The sequence below is a fragment of the Antennarius striatus genome, chromosome 22 (assembly GCF_040054535.1).
Source record: "Antennarius striatus isolate MH-2024 chromosome 22, ASM4005453v1, whole genome shotgun sequence".
In the NCBI taxonomy this organism is placed as follows: Eukaryota; Metazoa; Chordata; class Actinopteri; order Lophiiformes; family Antennariidae; genus Antennarius; species Antennarius striatus.
Genome location: NC_090797.1, coordinates 11,298,074 through 11,322,349, shown reverse-complemented (window position 1 = coordinate 11,322,349; position 24,276 = coordinate 11,298,074). Strand labels below are relative to the sequence as shown.

Here is a 24,276-nt window from a genome sequence, read left to right as displayed (position 1 = left end):
TTACTATCTATCTTGCTCCATAGAACAAGGTCGTTATTTATTCTTTTCATATGTTTGGTATGAAGTCTGGTATTATCGTTTTATTGTGGAATTTCTACGGGTTCCCGCTAGTTACTTTTAATTATAGAATAGAAGAAAAAAACGGTAAAAAATAATTTACCTTCTTGAATCACCGCAAATAAGCAAGTACAGTAGTTGTCAAGAAAACTCCCCCTGGAGGACAGCACCACCATGTGGTGATTAAGGGAATTACATCTTCAACTTCCTACAGTTGCGGTTTAAACCCTTGCTAGGGTGGAGTCAGGTGTCCCAAACTGTGACAATAATGTAAATACAGGTTACCTGTAAACCAAACAAATCTAACATTAACCTTTCATTCTGGTTCCAAAAGAAGGAAAGCATGGTGCAGAGATAAAATCTGACAAGCAAAGGATTTTTCAAGATTTTAAACCAGCTTTTTTAATTTTACTGTTGATGCTATTTTTTTTAAAATTGGTAAGACAAAGTTCGGGTTCTCCTCGGGTTCTCCTCGGGTTCTCCTCCACAGACTTCCTTTGCACAGACTCCATTAGTCCTCTAGGGGGCAGTGTGTAAATGCGATGTGAGCTCAGTGGCTCCATCCTAACATATTTCAATGTGTCAACTTCATGACACATCAAAAAATCCTGTTTAATAATATTTAAAATAGAAGTACACAACCTCCGATAAGTAGTGATGTCTGAATATATTTTAGCCATATATTATAGGAAATTGTTTTATGATCATTGGTCCTTGTGGGGTTCATTAAAACAATAAGAGATATAGATTACACGTTCATGCATGTATAACATAAATATTTACATATGTGTTTGTGTGTGTGGGTTACATAGGAGGATTAGTGTCAAGTTGGAATTCCGAGAAGTCATCACAGCAGCACCACCGGCTTCATTCTCACGTCTGGATCGATAATACCTGATCATTGACGTGTTGTTACTGAATTTCAGGTGATGGGAACAAAGCAAACACTTCACCTGCAAATTAAAAAAAAATGTATGTGTGGTTTATTAATTTCTGAGCAACAGAGCCTGAAAATATGTTTCTTAGAAACTGACTTGGGTTGTGTTTGTTTTCTTATGGATAGATCCAAGTTTTGGTTGAATTGTTATTCTGACATAGCAGTCAGTTATTCTAAAGAACTGCATAAAGTACGGTCCTTACATCTAATCAAGATGGTTTTGTCTTCATTAGAAAACTATCTTTAAGTGTTATTTATCTCTGTATTACTACTTTTTCAATTTTATCCATTTATCTAATCATACCGTTTTTAAAAAAAAAAAAAAAACTACAAACGCGCAAATTGTGATTGGTCTAAAACAGCCAAAGAGGGTGGAGCCAAGCTTGTTTGATTAGCATACCTATCCAGGCTGATAAAAGTGCCTCCAGCCTCACCTGATGCTCCAAAACGCCACATAGGAACAAAGAGAAGGACTTGTGAAGAATTGTGCAGTACATGGCACCACAGTCACAGACGGGGGAGGTAGTAGAAACTTGCAGCACTCACTTCTCAGAGAGACTCCACAGGTCCCGTCACCGGCCACGGTTCGTGCGTAAAAGCGCACAGCCCAACAGGAGTTGCGCACGGCTGTGAGACGTTCCCTCTCTCCCCCTGCTCCCTCCAGCCCTCCACGGTGGGTTCCTGCTTGCGAGTCACCCGTGGGCAGGTCGGTGACCATCAGACCAGGTTCTGCTAAGTTGTGGCGGGTCCGACCCAGATTCCCGGGTCACCCATGAGGCTGGAGGCCGCAGCCAGGATGGATGTTTTCAGGAAGCTGTGGAAAGCAAGGAAGCTGATCCTTGTGGTGTTCATCCCGCTGTCTCTTCTTCCATTACCGCTTATCCGCCCTACCAGCGTGAGTACAAGTCATTAAAATGAATCTTTTTATTATAAATGAAGAAACAAGAAGTTAATATTTACAAGAAAAGTCATACTCTCAGAGAGAATACATTGCATATGCATGGTTAGACTTCAGGGAAATTATTACTAATTATTTGTTGATTATAAACTAAATCTTACTACTAAGGGGATGTGTCATGTCTGCAGATTAATAACAGTGTGACAAAAGGCAGTAAAAGAAGAACCATTCATTCACATGAAGAAACCTTTCAAAGATATAGGAGATATAATTGACATTTTTTCCGATTAAGGCAATCCTACAACGTTTTAGGTTTTTAACATGTCACTGTGCAATATGTCCACAGACCGTACAAATACCTTTAAATCATCAGATGCAGCAGCAAAACAAAACATCCAACTAATCAGTTGTTGTTGCTCCTGGCTGTCGCTGATGGCTGTAGTGTCCTGATGGGATTGTGGTGTGGATGAACTGTATGTGTGCGAGAATCAATCAAAAGGCGCACTGTCTGCTGATGAATGCTTGTGTTGAGCGGTGCCACTTATCAGCTGAGCTGAGTGTGTGGAGGGGAGATGTCGCAAAGTGTTGATGAGATTGAGATCAGTGATAGGATTGGGAGAGCAGAGAACGATGAGGCAACAGCTTCACACACGTTTAGGCTCATTGGCAGTTTAATTGAAATGGAGGAATTTGACTTATTCCAAAGCCTCACATGAGCGAAACAAAGCCAAGGATTACTTCAGTATACATGAATCCAATTTTTATAAGAATCCACTTTTTTTGATCTGTATTTCCATTGTATTTCCTGATCTGAATGTGATCAATTTGCTCTATTTAGAAGAAAGGGGTTAGGGGTCATTCTTTCTCCATTTCAGATGAACGCTCATATTTGCTTGGCAAAGTTTTTTTTATGCTGGATTCCCTTCCTGCCTCTGAATTTATCCGGGTGCGGGACCGTTTTACAGATGACACTGGTTTGTGCCACCATAGGGCCACAGATGCCGGGTGATCGAACCCGAGGCAGCCTACACGTGAAGCATGAGCTCTACTGCAGAGCTCCATCCCCAGCTTACCTAATTCAAACAAGACGGTTCCAAAAATTACACTGCCACATCAATTTTTCTGTAGTTATATAACAATACATATTGCTTTATTATATTATTCAGTATTTTCACGCAGTGTTTCTGTTGCACTCAACAAAGAGTGAGAGGAGAGGAGGGGTTGTGATGTATCAGTGTGTGTCCTCTTCAGTGTGAGGGTACTTCATTTTCAGAAAAACTTGATGGTAAATCATTTGAGTCACCACTGGGATGTCGTCCAATTTTGTCGTCCAGTTTCATTCATCTAATATGATTTAATGCAATTTGTAGGGAGAGTTAATCCCAAAATACAAACAATATAATTTCCTATTACCTACGAGCCCTTGCATCTCCTTAACCGCAGCCTAAGGGGTGATGGTGGGTGATATTTAGAAGCAGTGATATGAGTCCACAGCACTGACAGCCACAGACGGAGTGGAAACGGTTGCTGCTGAAACTGTCCTAGAAGAATGAGACTTCCCTTTAAAACAGTATGGGAGAAAAAAAAAATCTCACATGGTGATATCACCATAAATAAATACTAAAACAACACAAAATGATTTAAAGGTTAAGCACATTTAAATAAAGGTAAATCTATAACGTGTGTTTAAACCTGATCATTTAAATGATGCTCACACAGTCACATGTGCATGGAAACAACATGAATAGTGACTTTTAGCCATTAATTTCTGCTGAATTAGGTCCTAACAACACCAAAGGTAGGAATGGTGACAGGTGTGTGTTTATAAGTTATAGATGAACTATTCTGTGTCAGAATTATTTTTGTTTCTTGTAATACCATTAAAATATGTGAATGCACTACAGTTCTATCAGCCACTCAGGTTGTCACCAAGGAGCCATGCTGTTATGTCAGGACTGGTGGATGTTTGGCGGCGCAGCATGATGCCAAGAAAGTACAAAAGAGCAAAAACTTCACTACAAAGAAGAAAGAAACTATCCAAGCAATTAAGTTATATAATCAACCTGCCACCAAGCTGGATATTAGCCCCCCATGTGGTTCCCTTACAACACCAGGGATCACAGACTGTGTCGAATATATGTCAGGGATTTGAAGCAAGAGTGTGTGCGTTTGGAGGCGTACTGTGTCCAGCTGCAGCAGGACAGAACATCTGCTGGGTGCAGTCAGATAGGTCAGAGAGAGAAGGAGAGAGAGAGAGACAGAGAGAGAGAGAGAGAGAGAGAGAGAGAGAGAGAGAGAGAGGGAGAGAGAGGGCAGATATGAACAGTGCCACGAGAGTCATTCTTTTTCCTCCTCTTAAAGGAGGACATGCATCAGTACAATTATTGTTATTTGACCTCTATTGTATATGACATTCATTGGATAAGTATGCTACAGACCGTCCCCAACTTATGAACAAAGTAGGTTCTGAGAAGCTGTTCATAAGTTGAATTGTTCATAAGTCAGTATTTATCAAATTTCAGTGTATAATTGTAAGAACGAACTGGGTGAGACGGGGTGAGATGAGTGTTGGAGATGAGCATATGGAGCGGTACTGCCCGACAGGGAAAGAGGAACTACAGCGATTCCGCAGGATTAGAACAACTGACTGTTCATAAGTCTGTTGTTCGTATCTCGGTGAACTGATGTATTTTTTCGCCTGTTGGAATCACTGTAACAAATCACACCAGAAACAAACACAATGGATCAGTGCAGCATTTTTTCCTCACAACACAGAATTCTTTTCTTAATTGAGCACTAACATCACAAAAGTAATGAAACCCCAAGGAATTGACCTTTTTATAGGTCTATTGTGTTGGCTGAGGTTAGATTGAGGGTAGTGCTACGCTTTGCATCAGGGTATCAGTGAGTGGAAGTCAATGTCCTGACAATGATAGCTTTGCAAACTTTGCAAAATTTGCAGACTTTGCAAACTGTGTGTGTGTGTGTGTGTGTGTGTGTGTGTGTGTGTGTGTGTGTGTGTGCGTGTGTGTGTGTGTGCTATCTGTCTCTTCAGAAGCTGTTCAGATGTTTGTGGTGTAATCTGCCGTAAGTTACTTTTTCTAAAAACCAATTATCTCTCTCTGCTGATAACAGCCAGATGATGAGATAATCAATAGAATTCTCTTTAAACTGAAATTGGCCTTTCAGCTGTGGAAAGGTCATCACTTTTGGAAGTTGTCCCTCTTGTACATGGAAGGGACAAGAAGGACAGGAGTGTAAAGTAATGTTCATGTTATTGAAGTTTAAACCAGTGATTTCTAGATTTCTTTGTTTTCTGAGGAATAAACAGCGTGTGAGTCAAAATTGTCACCTGCTAATATTCAATTGATGCCCAATTTCAGCATCAATCAGTGTTTGTTTACACTGCTGACATTCCATGAGCAAAAGCCGTTTTGTGTCTATTTGGTAGGCAGTCACATGATACCGTACGCGCATTCTATTGGCTGACGGCATCCGGGAGTGTGCTCTGTTTCGTGAGTCTCAGACTTACGTGAGACACAAAAGTGCTTTAAACAGTCGATAACAGTTTGGGGAAAAGGTAATACAGATAGAAGGTGGTTTAATATATCAGTATGGGAACGGTTCATAAACTTTTAAATTACCGTAAAAAAATAATGTAAATAGTTTGTCGTTGTATCGCGGAATTGTTAATTGCGTGTGGTTCCTGGAACGCATTAACTGCGAGGAACACTGTAACGATACATTTTCCATGTGAGTGAGTCTATTTTTTCCAGAAAATAATCGTTTGCTCAGATTCTGTCAGTGTAACTGTTTCCTCTCTTTCCTTAAGTTAAAAACGACACATTTCTATAAGTAGCATAAAAAAACATTCTACCAGTATTTATCTGTAAAATGAAACAAGCTGATTTATATTTTATAAGAATTAGGGAAATGAAACGCTCCTCAAAATTAGATCTGACCTCAAGGAAAGCACTTTTTTTCCCCCATTAGGATACCAGCATGTATTGACATGAGCTTTTTGACACGTCTCAGTATAAAGTCTTGTTATCACAGGAGTTGCATCAGACTCAATTATTGCTGCCGTGCTGCTTACCCAGCACTTTGGCTTTAAGTTTCAAAAATAAAAACAAAAAAGAAGCACAAATGAACAAATGACCAAAACTGCAGCACAACATCCGACATCCCAGAGTTAATGGTCAGTGATTAGAACATCACCTTCCTTTATTTAGCCACGTATGTTTGTTTCTTAATCTTCTCATGTGTTTGTTGCCACCTCTCTTTCCCTGTTTTCATTCATCTCAGTTTTGATTGATGGATCAGCAGTCCAACACTTAATCCCATTATCAGGTTTTGAGATTATCTCCTGCTTCCTGGGTTCTGAGACAATACTGATTAAAAGAAAGGCACTGACGAGCACAAACAACTGATGTCTAATGTGCAGTATGTGATATCTTTTTTTAACTACATCCTCTATGTTTGTATGTGTTCTAATAAGATTTAAATTACTGTCACGTTTTGTTTGGTGTGGCCCACACAGCTTGTTCTGTGTCTGATCCTTGGAAATGCTATTTTCCTCTTGTCAAGCTAAATCCACAGACAGAATGTCTATGTGAATATATATGTGAATATTTCCACTTACAGTGATTTATCATAACAAACTAGAGTTAAGGATTTTTTTTTGAATGGCCTTGAGGTCTGAACAAGTCCCCTCACGCTGGATCCTGGAGCCCTGTGGCTACCTCTCCCACGTGTGGAATTATTATTATGAGATTAACTGACCTTTGCTGCTGCCAAGATGTTACACTGAATGTTCTTCTTACATAAAATTGCTTGTTAGTCTCATGTTGTTCAAGACAAAACTGTATGAGGGAAATAATTTTATTGAATAAAGTACAGTACTGTATTCAAATATCACATTAAACACATGGAACTACAGATGGAAATTAGCTTGTAGCATAATCTGGTGTTAAGCTTCTTTACTATCGAGAATAATAATAATAATTTGCATATGTTCCCTGACATACAGTAAATAAAATCAAATGAAATGTGTGTGCATGCATAGGCTTACTTTTATATTATAAGACCATAGGCAGATTTTTTTTTCTGAAACTTGTCAACTACAAAATCATTATTTAATATGGAATGTTATTTATTGAAAGTAGACATTTCAATGACGTCTTGGCAAAAACCACATGATTATTCTTAAAGGTCCCATATTATACTTTTTGTAATTAATATTATTCAGCTGCCAGATGTCCAACTACACTGTATCTGAAATGTCTTGCCCCAAACTGATCCGTGGTCCCCAATATCTTTGATTGAATATTGATAAAATCAATTCCGCCCTGAAATGCTTCGTGTTGGCCATATCTCTGAGCTCCCCTCGATCACCCCACTCCCCCGCCAAATAGTTAGCCAAATGCTAGCTGACTTCAACAGCTTGTGAGGAACTTTCAGTGTGTAGCTCTGAACCAAGTTGTTACCACACACTGCTACTGTAACCTGAACATGAACTCCACGTCGGAGATGACCACGCCCATATCCGTGGACATGTCACTCAATCAATATGGCTCAGGATACGTCAATTACTCTGTCAATCACACCAGAGCTGACGTCAGGTATGGCGGTGTTGTGAATCGTAGAGTTTTTCCTGTGGATATCAAATAATTTCATATATTTATTGATGCAGGAAGTGTTTGTTTTCCAGATTCTAGGAGTTGGTTGGGTTCAGGAGGATTGCTATGTATATGTAGAGACCTGAAAAAAATGTGTTTTTCGTAATAGGATCCCTTTAATTTATAGTTTGGGAGCTTGTCTTTAAGCTTGCTGGTGTTGCAACAGAGGAATGAGATGCTATTATATAACCACAACCCGATTAATACAACATCTATGTATACAACTGTGGGGTTTTTTGTGTGCATTCTGTGTGCGGTGACCTGGTTGCAATCTGAGTATGTTGCTTTCCACAATCCCAATAAAAGCCAGTTCACCACACTGAGGACAAACTAATCTGATTAAAGCCTGTGGTGATATTAAAGTTTACTTGTATAGTCTATGGGAACATGTGGGTATTCTTCTTGCCATTAATTTTCGGACATTTTTTTAATCTAATTTTAAACTTTACTTAGGCCTTTATTAATATGGATCTAGAACGTTTGTTTAATTTCAATCAGTTATATGACATATCTCTGCATATAACTTTTGATTAAGTAATTCCTCTCCCAAATGTATTTTCCTGTTGATCTCTGATTGTATTCACATATTATTATAGACAGACCATAGGGGGCTCATGTACAGTTAAATTAACAAGATTATTCTCTTTATTTTATTTCAATAAGGAAGTTGCTTATTGATGATTACCAGGAGTCATGAATGGAATATCAGATATATAAGGGAACATCATCTGTAGTACATAGCAAGTTTGACAAGAATGAATTAGACCTCATTTGTCTAGTAACCAACTAATCTGTGATGGTTGGATATTGGAGTCAATCAATTTAATATTGTTTCATCTAACTGTACTTTTAATTAAAGAATTATATAATACTTTGCGCTGTATTACAATATATTGTATGACTCATGGTTTGACATTACAGTACATAGAAAATGGAGGAAATCCATGCATAATTAAAACACTTTGTACTGTATATATAACATTAATTCTAGTAACATCAGCCACATATCCATAAGAAGCTACAATACACGATACATTTATTTATAATTTCCTCTAAAACTACTTGCATGCAGTTGATTGTAGCAAGAATTTAACATTTCATTTAAAATAAAGCAGCAGAATACTGTAGATCTGAGGGGGGAAATGAATGAGCGGTCATTTAACAGTAGGCAGACTATGCAGAGAACTTTTAAAAGTTGCATTACACAGTGTTGTAATGATGCTCCTTTTTCTTCATGGCCATATCCAGCTGATGGTTGTAAATAGCTGCTGCAGTTCTGTCCAAGTCAACAAAAATGCTTAGAACTTACTACAGAATTACAACCTGTTCATGGCTTTGGTGATTCTTCAATTCATATTTTATATAAATGAATGATTTGTAACAACTTTATTGTAACACCTTTCTTCCAAACTTTGTGATTCGCTAATTTCACTGCTCTTCGCTGTGGTGAAGTCTGTGATGTATGTAAACTATTTTGTGACAAAGCGTTCCCCCTCTCACAGGAGGCGAGCTGTGCGTATGTGCTGATAGTGACAGCAGTGTACTGGGTGTCCGAGGCCGTTCCCCTGGGCGCTGCTGCTCTGGTGCCAGCATTCCTCTATCCACTCTTTGGGGTACTGAAGTCCAGCGAGGTGAGTCTTTGTGTGTTAACCGCTGTCTGTTAGGAGTACTGCAAACATTGCTCAGAGCCTGACACTATTTGTCAAACTTAGATTAAGAATCAAAAGTAAATCAAATCAAGCAAATAATCAGATCTAGTAGATGCTATCTGCAGTATAATGGAACTGTTCAGACAAATGAAGAATGCTAATTTCCTCATTCTGGGAAGTCATCTTACTTTTTAAGAATGTCTTTGGAATTTTTAGGGCACAATCCAGTGGATCCAGATCATCATAATCACAGTCAGAGTACATTATTGATACCAGAGGGACAATTTGCTTCTTATAGTTGCACTGCTCCATAAAATACCAGAGAAAATGTCAAAATAAGAGATTTTTTTTAGAATTAAAGAAAAGATATTGGAATAAATAAGAGGATAAATAGGGCGGCGGGTGGGGCAGTGGGTATGGCTGTCGCTGCACAGCAAGGTGGTTCCAGGTTCGAGTCCCGCTCTATGTGGAGTTTTGCATGTTCTCCCCATGTCTGCGTGGGTTTTTTTTCCGGGTTCCCCCCGCCTCCAAAAACATACTCTTCAAGAAAATGAAAGAGAATAAATAAGAGAATCGAAAAGTATGTACAGTATTCAGTGTCCACTTCTATTTCTCCTCCTCCCCACCATCTGACTCAGTGACGATTGTCTCTGTTTGATGGCCACAGGTAGAAAAGATTTCCTACGGTACTCAGTAGTGCATTTAGGAAGGATCATCCTGCGAATGAATGAACTCCTGTGTCCAATCAATGTGCTTTATAGCGGATGAAACTCATTGTGTAAGATGATCATTAACTTGGACAATGTCCTCCTCTCCAACATCAACATAAGAGAGTCCAACTTTGCCCCAATAACGTCAGCAACCCTGTGGGTCAGTCTGTAAGCATCTTCCACCCTCAGACCACTGACTCACCACACCACAGGGTAGAGGAAAACACTGGCTTAACAGACTGGTAGAACATCCTCAGCATGGTGTTCCAGATGTTAAAGGACCTCAGCCTCCTCAGGATAAAGAGACGGCTTTGGCCCTTTTTGCAGAGAACATCAGTCTAGTTTGTTGTCAATGTGCACCCCCAAGTACTAGTAGTCCCCAACAACGTCCATACTGACCTCTTGAATGGAGACAGGGGTTACCTGCCCCTTCGTCCTCTTCAGAGAGAAACTGTAATGGGTATTTAATGAACACAGGATCCCTGAACACTTTAAGCCCACCAAAACATGATGAAACACCTCAGGCCAGGACTGGGCAATGAGAGGACGGGGGCCATTCATTTGAGAAGAGCAATGCACACATCTTTGCCAAGGAGGATGAGTGACTGTGAGGAGAAAACGACTAAAACCATCATCTGAACAGCTGCCAGGTGTCTCTAACCTCCCTGGCGTGAGAGCCACAGCCCATATAGAGCTGGATTTCAACCCCTCTTTGGACCCCTCCCACATGGCCCCTACCAGTTGTTCAAACCTGAAGACTCTTGGATGAGTCCAGTTGACTTTATTCAACACAGAGATAATGTAGGCTTGGTAGCAAAGGGAAGTTTTGATGTCATGTTTCTGTACTTCCAGTAAGAGTCAGATGATCAGATTGCTTTACATGCAGATGTACAATAAGTCCAGATCAGGAAGGAAATGGGTGAAAGGTCCATCTGTTCACTGACCTCTGAGTATGTGTCAAGAATTTTAATCCACTTGAAAATTTCTCTATACTTTAATCATACAGTGTTAAATAGGTTTGTTGGAGATATATACACTGTGTGTATGTGTGTGTTTGTGTGTGTGTGTGTGTGTGTGTGTGCATGCGTGCATGTGTGTTTGTCAGCATAACCCAGAGGAGCCCTCACTAAGCAATGAAGGGGTATCATCAGCTATGTATGGAGCTGTAAGACGCCCCATTAACCTGGTGCTCATCATCGTCATCCCTCTGTGAAGCCTTGTTTCATCTCTGTTTACACTCCAACATTCGCTCACACACTTCCCCAGCCGTCACCACCCCCAGTCAGGCCAGTCTCTTCACCTTGGTGAAATCTTCATTTCTTTTTTAGAGTAATGACAAAAGTTTCTTTCATTACACTCACCCTTGCTTCCTCACATTTGCTATTAGCATGCATTACATAAAAAGTGAGCAGTATGGCTCATGAGCAAATCGCCTTGACACACATTGATAAAGCTGCCTGTTAAACATTGCTTTAAGCCTCTTGTGATGTTGTTAATGAAATGTGCCAGTGAAGCTTTATGCAATGTTTTCTGTCAATTATTGTGTTCTTAGTGTCCCCTGATGCCCCCTCTCCTTAATGAGTCTGCTTGATAGTGCTTGTTAGAATGTCTTCATGGTGCTTTGTTGTGTTTATTACACTGAACTTCTTGGCTTATTTACTGTCACTCACTCGATGTTCTTCCCACTGTAAACTCTAATTGGTGCATCTATAAGGCCTCATTTAATTTTAGCTTTAGGACATCAAGGACTCTACTAAAAGAGTTTTGATCCCTTTCTGATCCCTGATTCTGATTCACACTATCACATAATACCATTCTATGCTACAAGACACATCCAACCAAACAGCATGCAGTGCGCCCTCGTTCCTTGGGGTTAATGCGTTCCAGGAACCACACGCGATTAACGAATTCCGCGATAAAGCGACAAACTATTTATTTTATTATTTGCGGTAATTTAAACGTTTATGACCCTCCCCATACTGATATTAAACTACCTTCTGTCTGTATTACCTTTTCCCACACTCTTATTGACTGTTTAAAGCACTTCTGTGTCTCACATAAACCCGAGGCTCACGGAAAATAGCGCACTTCCGGATGCGCGTACGGTATCACGGTATCACGTGACTGCCTTCCAAAAATCCGCGATGAGGTAAAGTCGCGAGCGTTGATGCGCGAATGCGTGAGGGTGCACTGTAACTGTATTAACCTACAAAATATTGTGTTTTGGCTAAACTGATAATGGAATGAACGTTCAGGAACTGTGTTTTATTATTCCATCTTTAACTGTATATTTCCCACACTGCTCTTACTGCCAGGTAATAAATTTTTTTTTTAAAAAGCTACAGTGTAATTGTGACTAATGGTTCCCATAATTATTTTAATTGCAGCATTCAAAGTCGAGGTGGGGAACTTTGTGAGTTTGCAGTACATTTTCGAGTCTTGCCGATCAGAAGTCTCAGCTGTTGTACCTGAGTACAGTTACAAGTACGGGATCTCCAGGCCTTTTGATTTCCTGTCTTCCATGCTTCCTCACCTGTCGAGCAGGACAGTGTATGAAGACTCCACCAGAATGTGATATCTGTGGAGGAAAGCTTTTTAAGTACAGTCATGCACTACAGTATTTTTCTGTGTACAGCATTGTCTGCATCCATTCATCTTCAATACTCGCTTCTTGCTTGTTCGCACAGCAGGACTCGAACCGGGAACCGCCTCGCTATGCGGCAACAGCGCTGCCCACTGCGCCACCGTAAATCTGTTGTGTGAAGTAGAGCGGATTAAAATGAACAAAATAGCAAGCTTTAAATTGTGATCAAACAAAAACGGGTGGGGGTGGGGAAGTGGTTGGAGGGGAGTAAACCAAAAGACTCATGCTTGACTCATTTTGCTCAACTTTTCTTACTCCGTTAGCATCGTTCCTTTACTAGTTGTTGTTTCCTGTTGGAGCTAGCCTTTTGGCCCTTCAAAATAAAAGCATTGCGATCTTTCTAATGATAATAATAATGACTATAAAACACGTTCCGACAATGAAACCTGGTCTCTTAACATTCTTAATACACTTTACCAACTCAGAGCAGAACAGTGATATTTGGAAATTACAGCAACTTTTATTTTGAGGTGTGTGTGTGTGTGTGTGTTTAGGTGGCTGCAGAGTATTGTAAGGACACCACTCTGCTGCTGATGGGAGTCATTTGCTTAGCAGCCTCCATAGAGAAGTGGAACCTGCACAAACGCATCGCTCTGCGCATGGTCATGATTGCAGGGGCCAAGCCCGGCATGTGAGCAACATGCACACACACACACACACACACACACACACACACACACACACACACACACACACACACACACACACACACACACACACACACACACACACACACACACACACACACACACACAGACAAACAATTTGAAATTGAGATCGATGTAGTCTCCCTCTCTCTGACTTAGGTTGGTGCTGGGCTTCATGTGCTGCACGGTGTTTCTGTCCATGTGGCTCAGCAACACGTCCACTACAGCCATGGTGATGCCGATAGCGGAGGCCGTCCTGCAGCAGCTGATCTGCACCGGCCTGGCAGATAGTAACAACGACTCAGAGACGGCTGATGCTCCTGAAGACACTTCTGAAGGTACACCTACTCTTGTCACTTCATGTAGACGTCACAAATTATCAGGCTTCCGTGCAAGACAAGTAAAACCAACCATTACTGTGAGAGGTTTTGGTTCATGCGTTCAGCAGCTCTCCTGATAGAGGCCCTGAATGATGACTGTTGTTGTTGTCCGCAGCTGTTTCAGACAAAGCAGAGAACCTGGACAAAAACCAGTTAGAGATGTTCTATCACAACAACAGGTATGTGTGTTTTGTATGAGGAGCAGACATAGAAGAAATACTCAGATTCCTAACTTCTGTACAAATATGTGCACTCTATTGCAAGTAAAGGTCCTGCATTAAAACCCTAAACTAGAATAGCAGTAGAGCACAAACAAAGTATTAAAATGAAGAACACATTTTTTGTACTAGTTCATTTTACTTGTCTGTGTTAATAGTAATCCTGGTTTTTCTCCCACCAGTATTAAAGACACTAAACAGGAGTTGTCTTCAATAAATGAGGTGAGGCTTTTTCTGAAATAGTTTACAGCAGAGTAGAACAAATCTTTAGTGTTAGTATTTTAATTTGTTTGCAGGACCAGACTGGGGAGGTTAATGGCCTCGGTCTAAAGCCAGTCTCTAACCAGGAATTAACTGGACACACCAACGGGCATCTGCCTCAGGTTAAGAACACATCTTATTATTAGTGTAAAATAAAAAATGTGGATGTGGTCACTGGAAATTAAACTCTCCACTGTCTTAACCAATTACTTGCAGTTAATATCAGTATCATTTTCCATTTATGATACCCTCATATTTTTCTCTAGGCTGTGATCGAAATCCCAAACGTGAAGCGAGTGAAAACCAGGAGAGACTCCCAGTATCCCACCAAGAGGGATCACATGATCTGTAAATGCCTGTCGCTCAGCATCACTTACGCTGCCACAATCGGTGGTCTCATCACCATCACTGGCACGTCCACCAACCTCATCTTTGCTGAACAGTTTAACACGTAGGTCCTCGTGTGCGTGCATTTGAGCAATGATTGGATATTCTTTGCATTCACTGGAGCAGCTTTTAGATGTGGTTCTTGCGGTTCTTGTTAGCTCAGTGTTAGGGGACAGGCGGGGTCTGAGATCAAACTAATCAGCCTCTGCAGGCCCGACAGAGCCGATTTTCTCCAGCCACAACACTAAGCCTGGCAGAATGGCCTCCTTCATGTCACAGCCTGCCGGACAAAGGTCAGGTCTTATGCCTGGTTTTGTGTGCAGTTGCAATCATAAAGTGATGCTACCAGAATAACAAATCAATGAACCAGCTGACAAATTGTAGCTAGAATACAGTGAACAGGAACCCCCCAATAATATAACAGAACTTCGCTTTTGAATATTTTACCCAAATGTAAGTTTACAGCATGTGTGTGTGTTTCAGTCAGCCATTCTCCAGAGAGCTGTTTCCGATGCAATATAGATTTAGTATTTTGGGGACAACATATATTATAAAAGTTGTTGCTGTAAGTTATATAAATGTTATGTATTTCTACATATTTCTTTGAGAATTCAAAATATATTAGTTTTATGATTGTCACCAATTTTTAAAGACCCTCTCTGCATCTTTATTGTGGTAAATGTGGCGTTGATATTGCAGAGAATTATTAAGTACCATATTAAAATCTTTGAAGTGGCACCTACTAACCCTTCAAATATTCAAATACATACCATACAAAATATTTTCCATTTTACAAGATTAGTCAGGAAAAGAGAAGAAGTTACTGGACAGTAGAAATCTCCACATTCACCGTAAACTCCATTCTCAGAGTTAACCAGACGCTTCAAGTGTCTAAATCACGGTTGTGTGCGCTTAATATTGGACAAGGATTGGCTTCCAAACTATTTGTGATGTCATACATGAGGCTTGTTGGCCCACCTCTTAAAATCTGATTTTCAGTGAGCACTTGGAACATTTGTACTTCTGCCAACAAGTGTGCAAACAGCCTTCAATGATCAGACTGCGTAAATATACTGTGTTCTACACAGTGAAGCTCAAACATTCAACTGTGGTAAGAAGAACAACACATTTTTGACAAGAAGGAAATTTATATGAATTTTTTCAATTGAAGAATTTGGTAATATGAGCCAGATGCAAATGACAAATTCTCTGTAGAACCACTAAAACTGATATAATGAAATACAGTATGTGCTTTGTCTTTTACATTTGATATATTTGAGTTTCTGATGGAGAAAACTACAGCTTTTATCGTGAAAAGGAACACATGCAAAAAGAAAATTATTGTCAATTTATCGCTAGTTATTGGTCTTGCTGCTTTTATCAGTGTAACAGCAACATGGAGCTGATTTCTGTGAAAATTCTCATTTGAACCCACAAGCTACCCACCCAACCCTAAATGACAAACACACAAGTCAGTAGTGACTATCGCTTCCCAAATTGAGCAACAAGTATTTAAAATGGTAGAGCTCTTTCAAATCATTGGTGGAGAACAAACTGAAGATTAAAGTACAATGATTATTAGATTTAGTTTCATCAGAGTTGTAATAGTAATAATAGTAATTTTTGACTTTTTGATTGTTAATTTTTTTGACCAACAGTGATCTTTGTTGATTATATTTACAGTATACACCATGATTACAAAAACAAAAAGAGGATAAAGATTCATTGTCTTGCTGATGTTGGTTGTGCGTGTGCCATAGTTGTGACCTTTCTTTACATGTAAAGTCTTGACTTTTACTTTCTGGGTATTGTATAGACAGTTTGTTCACTCCTTGTGTTTCAAAATGAAATGAAGTGTTATTCTCTGAGAATTATTGAAATGACAAAGGGATTCTTTCTCCAGCATACACACCATCATCCTCTTTGATATGTTACCTTTACCCTACTTGGTGTCCATTCAGGACAGGTCAGTGAAGCACATCTGAACAAACACGCGTTATCAAATGTGCAGCTTCTTGCTCCGTTCGAGGTTAAAGTGCTCTGAACATCCAAGACCACTGATACAGCGTATAGACAGCCATTTGGGACTGATGGTTTTCTTTCTTTCTATATTTCATATCACATCATATATCATCACCGTGAGTCTCATAATTTAAGGGTTTAAGGAAATACACAAACAATTCTGATTAACCCTCATAAGAGTATTGTGTAAAAGATTTTTAATGTACTTTGGAAATGCTATCTCAAATTTTAGCAGATGAAATGTTTCTTTTTGTATGTTATTGCCAGTGAAGTCATTATTTTGTGTGATTTATCAAAAAAAGCATTTTTTTGTACACGTATTACTTATTTAAAATCCAAATGTCAGTGTTTGGTTAGTATACAATGTTTTCATTACATCTGATCTGTTATTTTATAACCCAGGTCATACTGCAGTTATTTCTACATGTTTGACTGTAATGCTAACACTGAACAACCTCTTACTAGTGTGAATGTTCAGCCGTGCTGCTTCACAGAAACACATGAGAGCAAGGAAGGATCAGGATTAAGAGATTGATCAGGAACAAACTGATTAAGGCCTCTCTTTATCAGTGCAGTTGTCAGCGGTCACATGTTTTAGCCTTTTAAATGCCGTATTCAATATACAAGATGTTAAAATGATAATTAATTTAATAAAGTGATAATAGTCATTAGATCTGATTCATTACTTAGGAAGTTATTCTCCTGGGTTAATGGATGTTTCAAATAAATCAAATAATAAATCAAATAAATTGTAATCTTCTGAGTCATGTGTCACACTTTTATTTTTATTTGTCTGTCCTTTAGTTCAGCTTTTGGTCAAGGTCACAGTATACCTGTGTAAGCTTTTGTTTGTCTTTTTCACTCCAGACGTTATCCAGATGCAAAGGTGATCAACTTTGGCACGTGGTTCATCTTCAGCTTCCCCATTGCCCTCATCATGCTGGTCCTCACCTGGCTCTGGCTGCATTTCCTCTTCCTGGGCTGCAAGTGAGTGTGTGGATTTGTGTGTGACTTTTAATAGGTCATGACATGTTAGTGTGTGTTTCAGATCTATCTGCTCACTTGATGGTAAAGCATTTTATCATTAAAGGCTCAGGGTAATCCTTCTTCCTGTACACTGTTGAGCCATGGTACCCTATGAGAACATTGAGTCACCGTGTGGTTAATGCTGTGTGTCTTCAGTTTCAGGGAAACATGCTCATTGAGTAAGAAACGCAAAACGAGGAGAGAGATGCTATCAGAGAGAAGGATCCATGAGGAGTATGTAAAACTGGGACCTATTAGGTGGGTTTCTGTGTGTGTTCTGCTGGAACTGGAATGTTTTTAGACTATTTGAAAGTGGAAGTAAGAGAAAATGCATCTGAGCCATGTTCCTACTTTCTTATATGTGACTGTAAACACAACAAACTGTCCAGCTCTACAGTAAAATCAGACACCTAAAATGTTTTTTCATGCAGTAAACTTAACTTCACCTTGAGTTTCAAAAGCAACCAAATACTTTTGCGATAGCTTGTGTGTGTGTGTGTGTGTGTGTGTGCGTGCGTGCGTGCGTGCATGCGTGTGTATGTGTTACCCACACCCAGACGTGACATCATGGCAGTAATGTTTACCGATGTGCTTGCATACATTCCTGTGTAGTTCATACGTGTGTGTGTGGGTGTCTGTGTGTGTGTGTGTCAGCTATCCAGAGGTGGTAACTGGGATCTTCTTCATCCTGATGACTCTGCTGTGGTTCACCAGAGACCCTGGCTTTGTGCCCGGGTGGACATCTCTTTTTGAGAAGTGAGTACCCATCATGCTACACACCGCGGCAACACATCACCAGTGGTTTTGAATGGTGTGAGTGAAATACAATAAACACACAAAGATCACATGGAGAGCATACACAGAATGGATGTTGAAGGTTTCCTCTTCCTATTTCCCTCTCTGTTTTCCGTTCCAGGAAAGGCTACCGGACCGATGCTACAGTCTCTGTCTTTCTGGGCTTCCTGCTTTTCCTCATTCCTGCCAGGCGACCCTTCTCTTCCTCTTCCTCTTCCTCCAGCGATAGAAAAACAGGTCAGGACCATGTGATCATCTATCCATGCAGTGTTTGGTTCTTCTGTAACTGATCTCCTTTAACCGTGATAATACAACAGTGCACTGTATTTACTATTATCTACTCTACTCGGATAAATTTACCCGCTTAAATGTGGCGTCTGCTACAAATTATACACACAGGCTACTTGCCATATTGCAGACAGCTGTTGTTTCAGCAGACTGTTACCAATCTGTTATTTATGGCCTGTGTGCTGCAGGTTCAGTAGGTCAAAAAAATTTCTGCTTCAAAAGAACAACAGCAGACATATTTGTTGGATGTGGTTATCTGATGGCAGTGGCCTCTTTCAAGATAATTTGCCCTGTCACAAAGCAAAAATCTTTGAGGAAAGATTTGAGGAACACAACAGTGAGAGGTAGTGATGTCCGCTCTGTTCTGGCGCTCCGATACACGCCCGGGACTCGGTGAGCGTTCCCATGTGAAACACTGCTCCAGAACCTGCTTCAAACATGGAGAAACTACAGTATGTGACTGATGACGTTTGGCACACCAAGTGTGCCGAAACACTAAGCGCCCCATTCACCAGGTGACACACTGGCTCTCTATTCAACAGGTGAGACAGTTTAGTGGTCCGGATCAATTGGTGATCCGAAACACCGACCGGTCCCAGATCCCACATTTTGAACTGGTGTCGCCGAACAAAGTAGATTTTAATTTCTGAGAAACTTGTTTTCAGGCTCCATTACTCACATAGTAGAAAATAATAAACCACACACACGTCATTTTTAATTTATAGGTGAAGTGTTTGCTTTGTTCTCTCCACCTGATGTACAGTAACAACACGTCATCAATGATGAGGCGTTACCGATCCCGACGTGAGAATAAATCTGGTGGTGCTGCTGTGATCACGTCTCGGATTTCACACGTTTATCTCACAACATAGACCTTGTTTTTTTTTCCAGTGACACTAATCATCTTATGTAACTCACGCACACGAACACATATGTATGTATTTATATTAAATATACATGCAGGGTTTAATAAAGTAATATCTCTTATTGCTTTATTAAACCCTGCAAGCACCAATGATCAGAAAACAATTTCCTATAATATGTGGCTACAATATAGCAAGCAAGGATTAACACATTGAATTAGATTATATTTGGTTTTATTCAGAAAATATATGCAATACAGGAAACGTTAAAGTGCTGTTTTCTGTGCTCATTGACCGTTGTGTGGCTGCAGTACAGTCAACCTGCCAAAGAAGGCGTCCACATTCTCAATGAATGGGGTGCCCAGTAATGACACAGTTTTCGGCACAATTGTCGCAAACGGTTCGAAGCCCCGTGGGGCGCCATTCAGACATCACTAGTGTGAGGTGTTGTCAGTCCCCAGATCTCAATTCAGTCATACATTTGTGGGATGTAGTCATCTGACCTACCTAACAGCTTAGCTACTGAAGGATCTGCTGCTAATGTCTCGTGTGGATACACAGCACACCTCCAGAGGTCAAGTGGAGTCCATCAATCCAAAGGTCAGGGCTGTTCTGGCGGAGGCTGGATCTACACAGAAGTAGGCAGGTGGTCATAATATTGTGGCTGACGGGTCTATATTTCACTGTGCCACTCAAAACAACATGTTTTACTGGTGACCTTCGAACCACTAACCTTTTAAGGTAAAGAGACACAGATGCAGCATAGACATGCTAACAGCTGCAAGCCATTGCTACTTTATAAATGCTTATTGGCTACCCAGTCATTAAACATATAACACACTGTTATTAATCATAGGTTATCTGAAATGCAAAATGCATGTAAAACTATACTAGTCAACTTATTTGAAGATCAAAGTTTTGAATTACAAACACATATCATTAATATTATTGAGTTCATTTAAATGTTGTTTTTTTAGGAGCAAGACTAAATTATATGACTGACTTCATTTTCTAGTAGTGACAGACCTAATACACAAATCGTTTGTGAAATCTGACATTTCACTGTATGTCTTCTTCTTCTTCACTGTACATACTGCTCATATATTTGTAATGTTTATGCTGGGGTATATTTTTTATATCTAATTTATCTCCAATGTATATTCTTCCCCCTAGTCTTTATTCTTCTTCTCATCTTGTTTGTATGTCTGAATGCTGCTGCAACATGTGAATTTCCTAGTTTTCTATCATTAAAGTTTCTTTATCACATTGAATATACAAAAAGAACAAAACAAACAAAAAAAGTCCCTTTATTTACATTTTTTCAGCATGAACTACTCTCGGAAAGAGAACTTTTTACATTTTAACGTAGGACTTTTCACAACAGTAAATTTTTTAGGATTTATTTATATATTCTAAATAAATGACTCATTCATTGCCAAACAGTTTCTGGTTTGATCCCAATTAAATGTATGCCAATAAATGCTGCAGATTAAAATTAAAAATACGTTGGTCTATTTTTTGTGACCAGACGATGATGACCCACTGGCTCCTATGATCAACTGGAAGGATTTCCAGAGACTGATGCCGTGGGAAATTGTCATCCTGGTGGGGGGAGGCTATGCACTGGCTGCTGGCTGCAAGGTACTGTCCATTTGTTTTGGTGTGTTTAGTACCGGATGCTCAAAAATGTTAGTAGGCATCTGTTGTCTTCAAAATGAATCTCAGATAGATAGATAGATAGATAGATAGATAGATAGATAGATAGATAGATAGATAGATAGATAGATAGATAGATAGATAGATAGATAGATAGATAGATATAGATATAGATAGATAGATAGATAGACAGACAGACAGACAGACAGACAGACAGACAGACAGACAGACAGACAGACAGACAGACAGACAGACAGACAGACAGACAGATAGACAGATAGATAGATAGATACATAGATAGATAGATAGATAGATAGATAGATAGATAGATAGATAGATAGATAGATAGATAGATAGATAGATAGATAGATAGATAGATAGATAGATAGATAGATAGATAGATAGATAGATAGATAGATAGATAGATACATACTTACTTACTTACTTACTTACTTACTACTTTAATAATCCCGGAGGGAATTGTACATATCCACTGCTCAGGCATTACATACCGAATAAATACTGGAAAAACACCGGGAGAAATGACCTCATAACTTTTAGAAGAGAAGTTTTGATTCTTATATTTAAATGTCATCATTATATGATTTTTATATATATATATATATATATATATATATATATATATATATATATATATATATATATATATATATATATATATATAGACAAAGCCAATACCTGACAACACAATTTATTTAATTTTATTGTACTGTACTAATATGGGAAATTATTAATACACTCTTGACTAACATTGTTAATCAATCATCATGTTTATACGTATATCCACATTTTAGTCATTGTAAAGGTTCAGGTAGACATTTGGGGTATGTTTGAATTTATGTGTGTGTGTGTGTGTGTTTGTGTGTGTGTGTGTGTGTGTGTGTGTGTGTGTGTGTGTGTGTGTGTGTGTGTGTGTGTGTGTGTGTGTGTGTGTGTGTGTGTGTGTTTGTGTAGGTATCGGGCTTGTCGGTGTGGATCGGCCAACAGCTGGAGCCCATGAGCGGTCTTCCTCCCTGGGCCGTCACCCTGCTGGCCTGTCTACTGGTGTCAGCCGTCACAGAGTTTGCCTCCAATCCAGCAACTCTCACTGTCTTCCTGCCCATCCTGTCAGCGCTGGTACGACACACACTTCGCTCACACACACACACACACACACACACAGCCGGGACAAACCGAACAGGAGAACAGAGCACTGTCATGACTACTGTTGTGACGAACTTTGGATAAAGCTTGTATTTAAATGTGGCTGATGCCTCCACCAATGACAGCGCATTGTGCTAAAAAACAAAAGGTCCAGTGACTTAAATAAAGAAATGTTTACCTAAGTCTTTGGTTATATCAGATTTTAAATAATTATTAGTTGAGTGATTTCATTGTTGCTGTTGGATAAGAAGATTGAAGCCACTTTCATGTTTGATAAGGTCGATGTAATGACGAGACTTTAGGAGTCTAGCATTTAATCCCCTTAAAGAAACAAAATATATTAACTAGAATGGAGCTCAGTGGAGTGCATACAAGGAAAAATATGAATGAAATGTAAAGAAAATCCTGTGTATACATCCTTATTGTAATCTGGACAAATACATCATAATTCCGTTCCATTTTTTCTTCATAGTGCAGATACACATGTCAAAAGGCTAATGTGACTTCTGCCCCCTCCCGTTCCCAGTGCTCATCCCTTTATACCCATCATTCCTCCACCCTTCCTTTCATATAACCTGTCACTGCCTCCCCCCTGCCTCACCTTCTTTAATATTTACCCTCTGTCTCTCCTTCACCTGCCTCTAGTCAGAGACGCTGCACACCAACCCCCTCCACACTTTGATTCCTGCCACCATGTGTGTGTCATTTGGAGTCATGCTTCCAGTGGGGAACCCCCCAAATGCTATTGTCTTCAGTTATGGCCATGTGCAGATCAGGGACATGGTATGACACATACAGGCATACACACACACACTCACGCACACACACATGTAAAGTCCCACCTGCACCTGCAACATCCAAAGCTTCAATAGCACAATATGTCAAATTATTGTCTAATTAGAAGGATGAGGATTTTGTCATTTTCCTTTCCATCTCGTCCTCCTCTCCAGGTGAAGGCAGGCTTTGGGGTGAACCTGATTGGCGTGGCGGTGGTGATGTTGGCCATCACTACATGGGGCGTCCCCCTCTTCAACCTGACTGAGTTCCCAGCTTGGGCAATGACCAGAAACATTACTGGGATCTTATAACCACCACTTGGGTGGGTGACATGGGAAAGAAAGGGGATGAATCACTGAAAGACAGGAGGACAAAGAGATGGAGGAGTGTTCCTGTGAGGAAAGACGACTAGAAAATGTGTGAAGAGGACAGTCTTGCTCATAGTGAAACCCTTTCAAAGACTCATTAAACTATACTCAAACTGGACTAATGTTGGAGGGAAGGATTACTGTGACTGTTGATGTACTGTATAAATAGAACTATTTTCAGATGTACTTTTCATGGGTATGATCTGTTTATAAAAGCTCATGTAAGAAGAAGAAATTGACAGCGTTCACACAAATGTCTTAGCTGCTACCTACGATGCTACGATGCCTGTCTTTACCAAAGTTTCTCAAGCTGATTTTGATTCATGCTGTGAATACTTGGTGCTCATTTTCTCAAAGCACCTTGCCTATTTCCATCACCATGTTGCCTGAAAAATTCCATTCTGACAATTTTTCCTCATCTCAGGGCAGTGGAGGAACTCCACTGCCACGCTCCTTATATAATGGAACGCAGTAGTGTAAATGCTTACGTTATTTTTTTTCCCCCTCAATCATGTTCTTGTACCTGATGTCATTACAATATTAAAAAAATAAATGGTACTCTATTTAAAGTCATACCATCATGGATTTGATGATGACTTGATGTCTGAGCTTACCTCTCCTTTTAGGTTTTTCTCAGTATGTGGCAGCAAGATTGTATGTTTCGCAGCAATCCTACCATCAGTCTATGCATTCAATGTTTCTATTTATTCTGCAAACAAGAGCTTCAACTGTGGTTGCCTTAATATTTTCTTTGTTGTCTGGCTGTTGGGAACTTCTGAATGTATTATTTTTAATGACCCACATGACATATTAACCATAAACAACAGCCTCACAAATGTAAAACCTACAGA

At 39.7% G+C, this 24,276-nt stretch overlaps 1 protein-coding gene across 1 annotated transcript; it reads left to right on the top strand.

Annotated features, from left to right (window-relative positions):
- Positions 1–1,766: 1,766 nt before the first annotated feature.
- On the top strand, positions 1,767–23,919 carry slc13a4 (solute carrier family 13 member 4). The gene is made up of 16 exons (XM_068307090.1): positions 1,767–1,889; positions 9,073–9,201; positions 13,068–13,204; positions 13,380–13,558; positions 13,716–13,779; positions 14,001–14,040; positions 14,115–14,201; positions 14,346–14,530; positions 17,356–17,475; positions 17,671–17,772; positions 18,169–18,270; positions 18,431–18,546; positions 20,989–21,101; positions 22,092–22,253; positions 22,926–23,063; positions 23,231–23,919. Exons 1-16 carry the CDS (start codon positions 1,767–1,769, stop codon positions 23,366–23,368), a joined length of 1,935 nt encoding a protein of 644 aa, XP_068163191.1. The 3' UTR covers positions 23,369–23,919.
- The last annotated feature ends 357 nt before the right edge of the window (positions 23,920–24,276 follow it).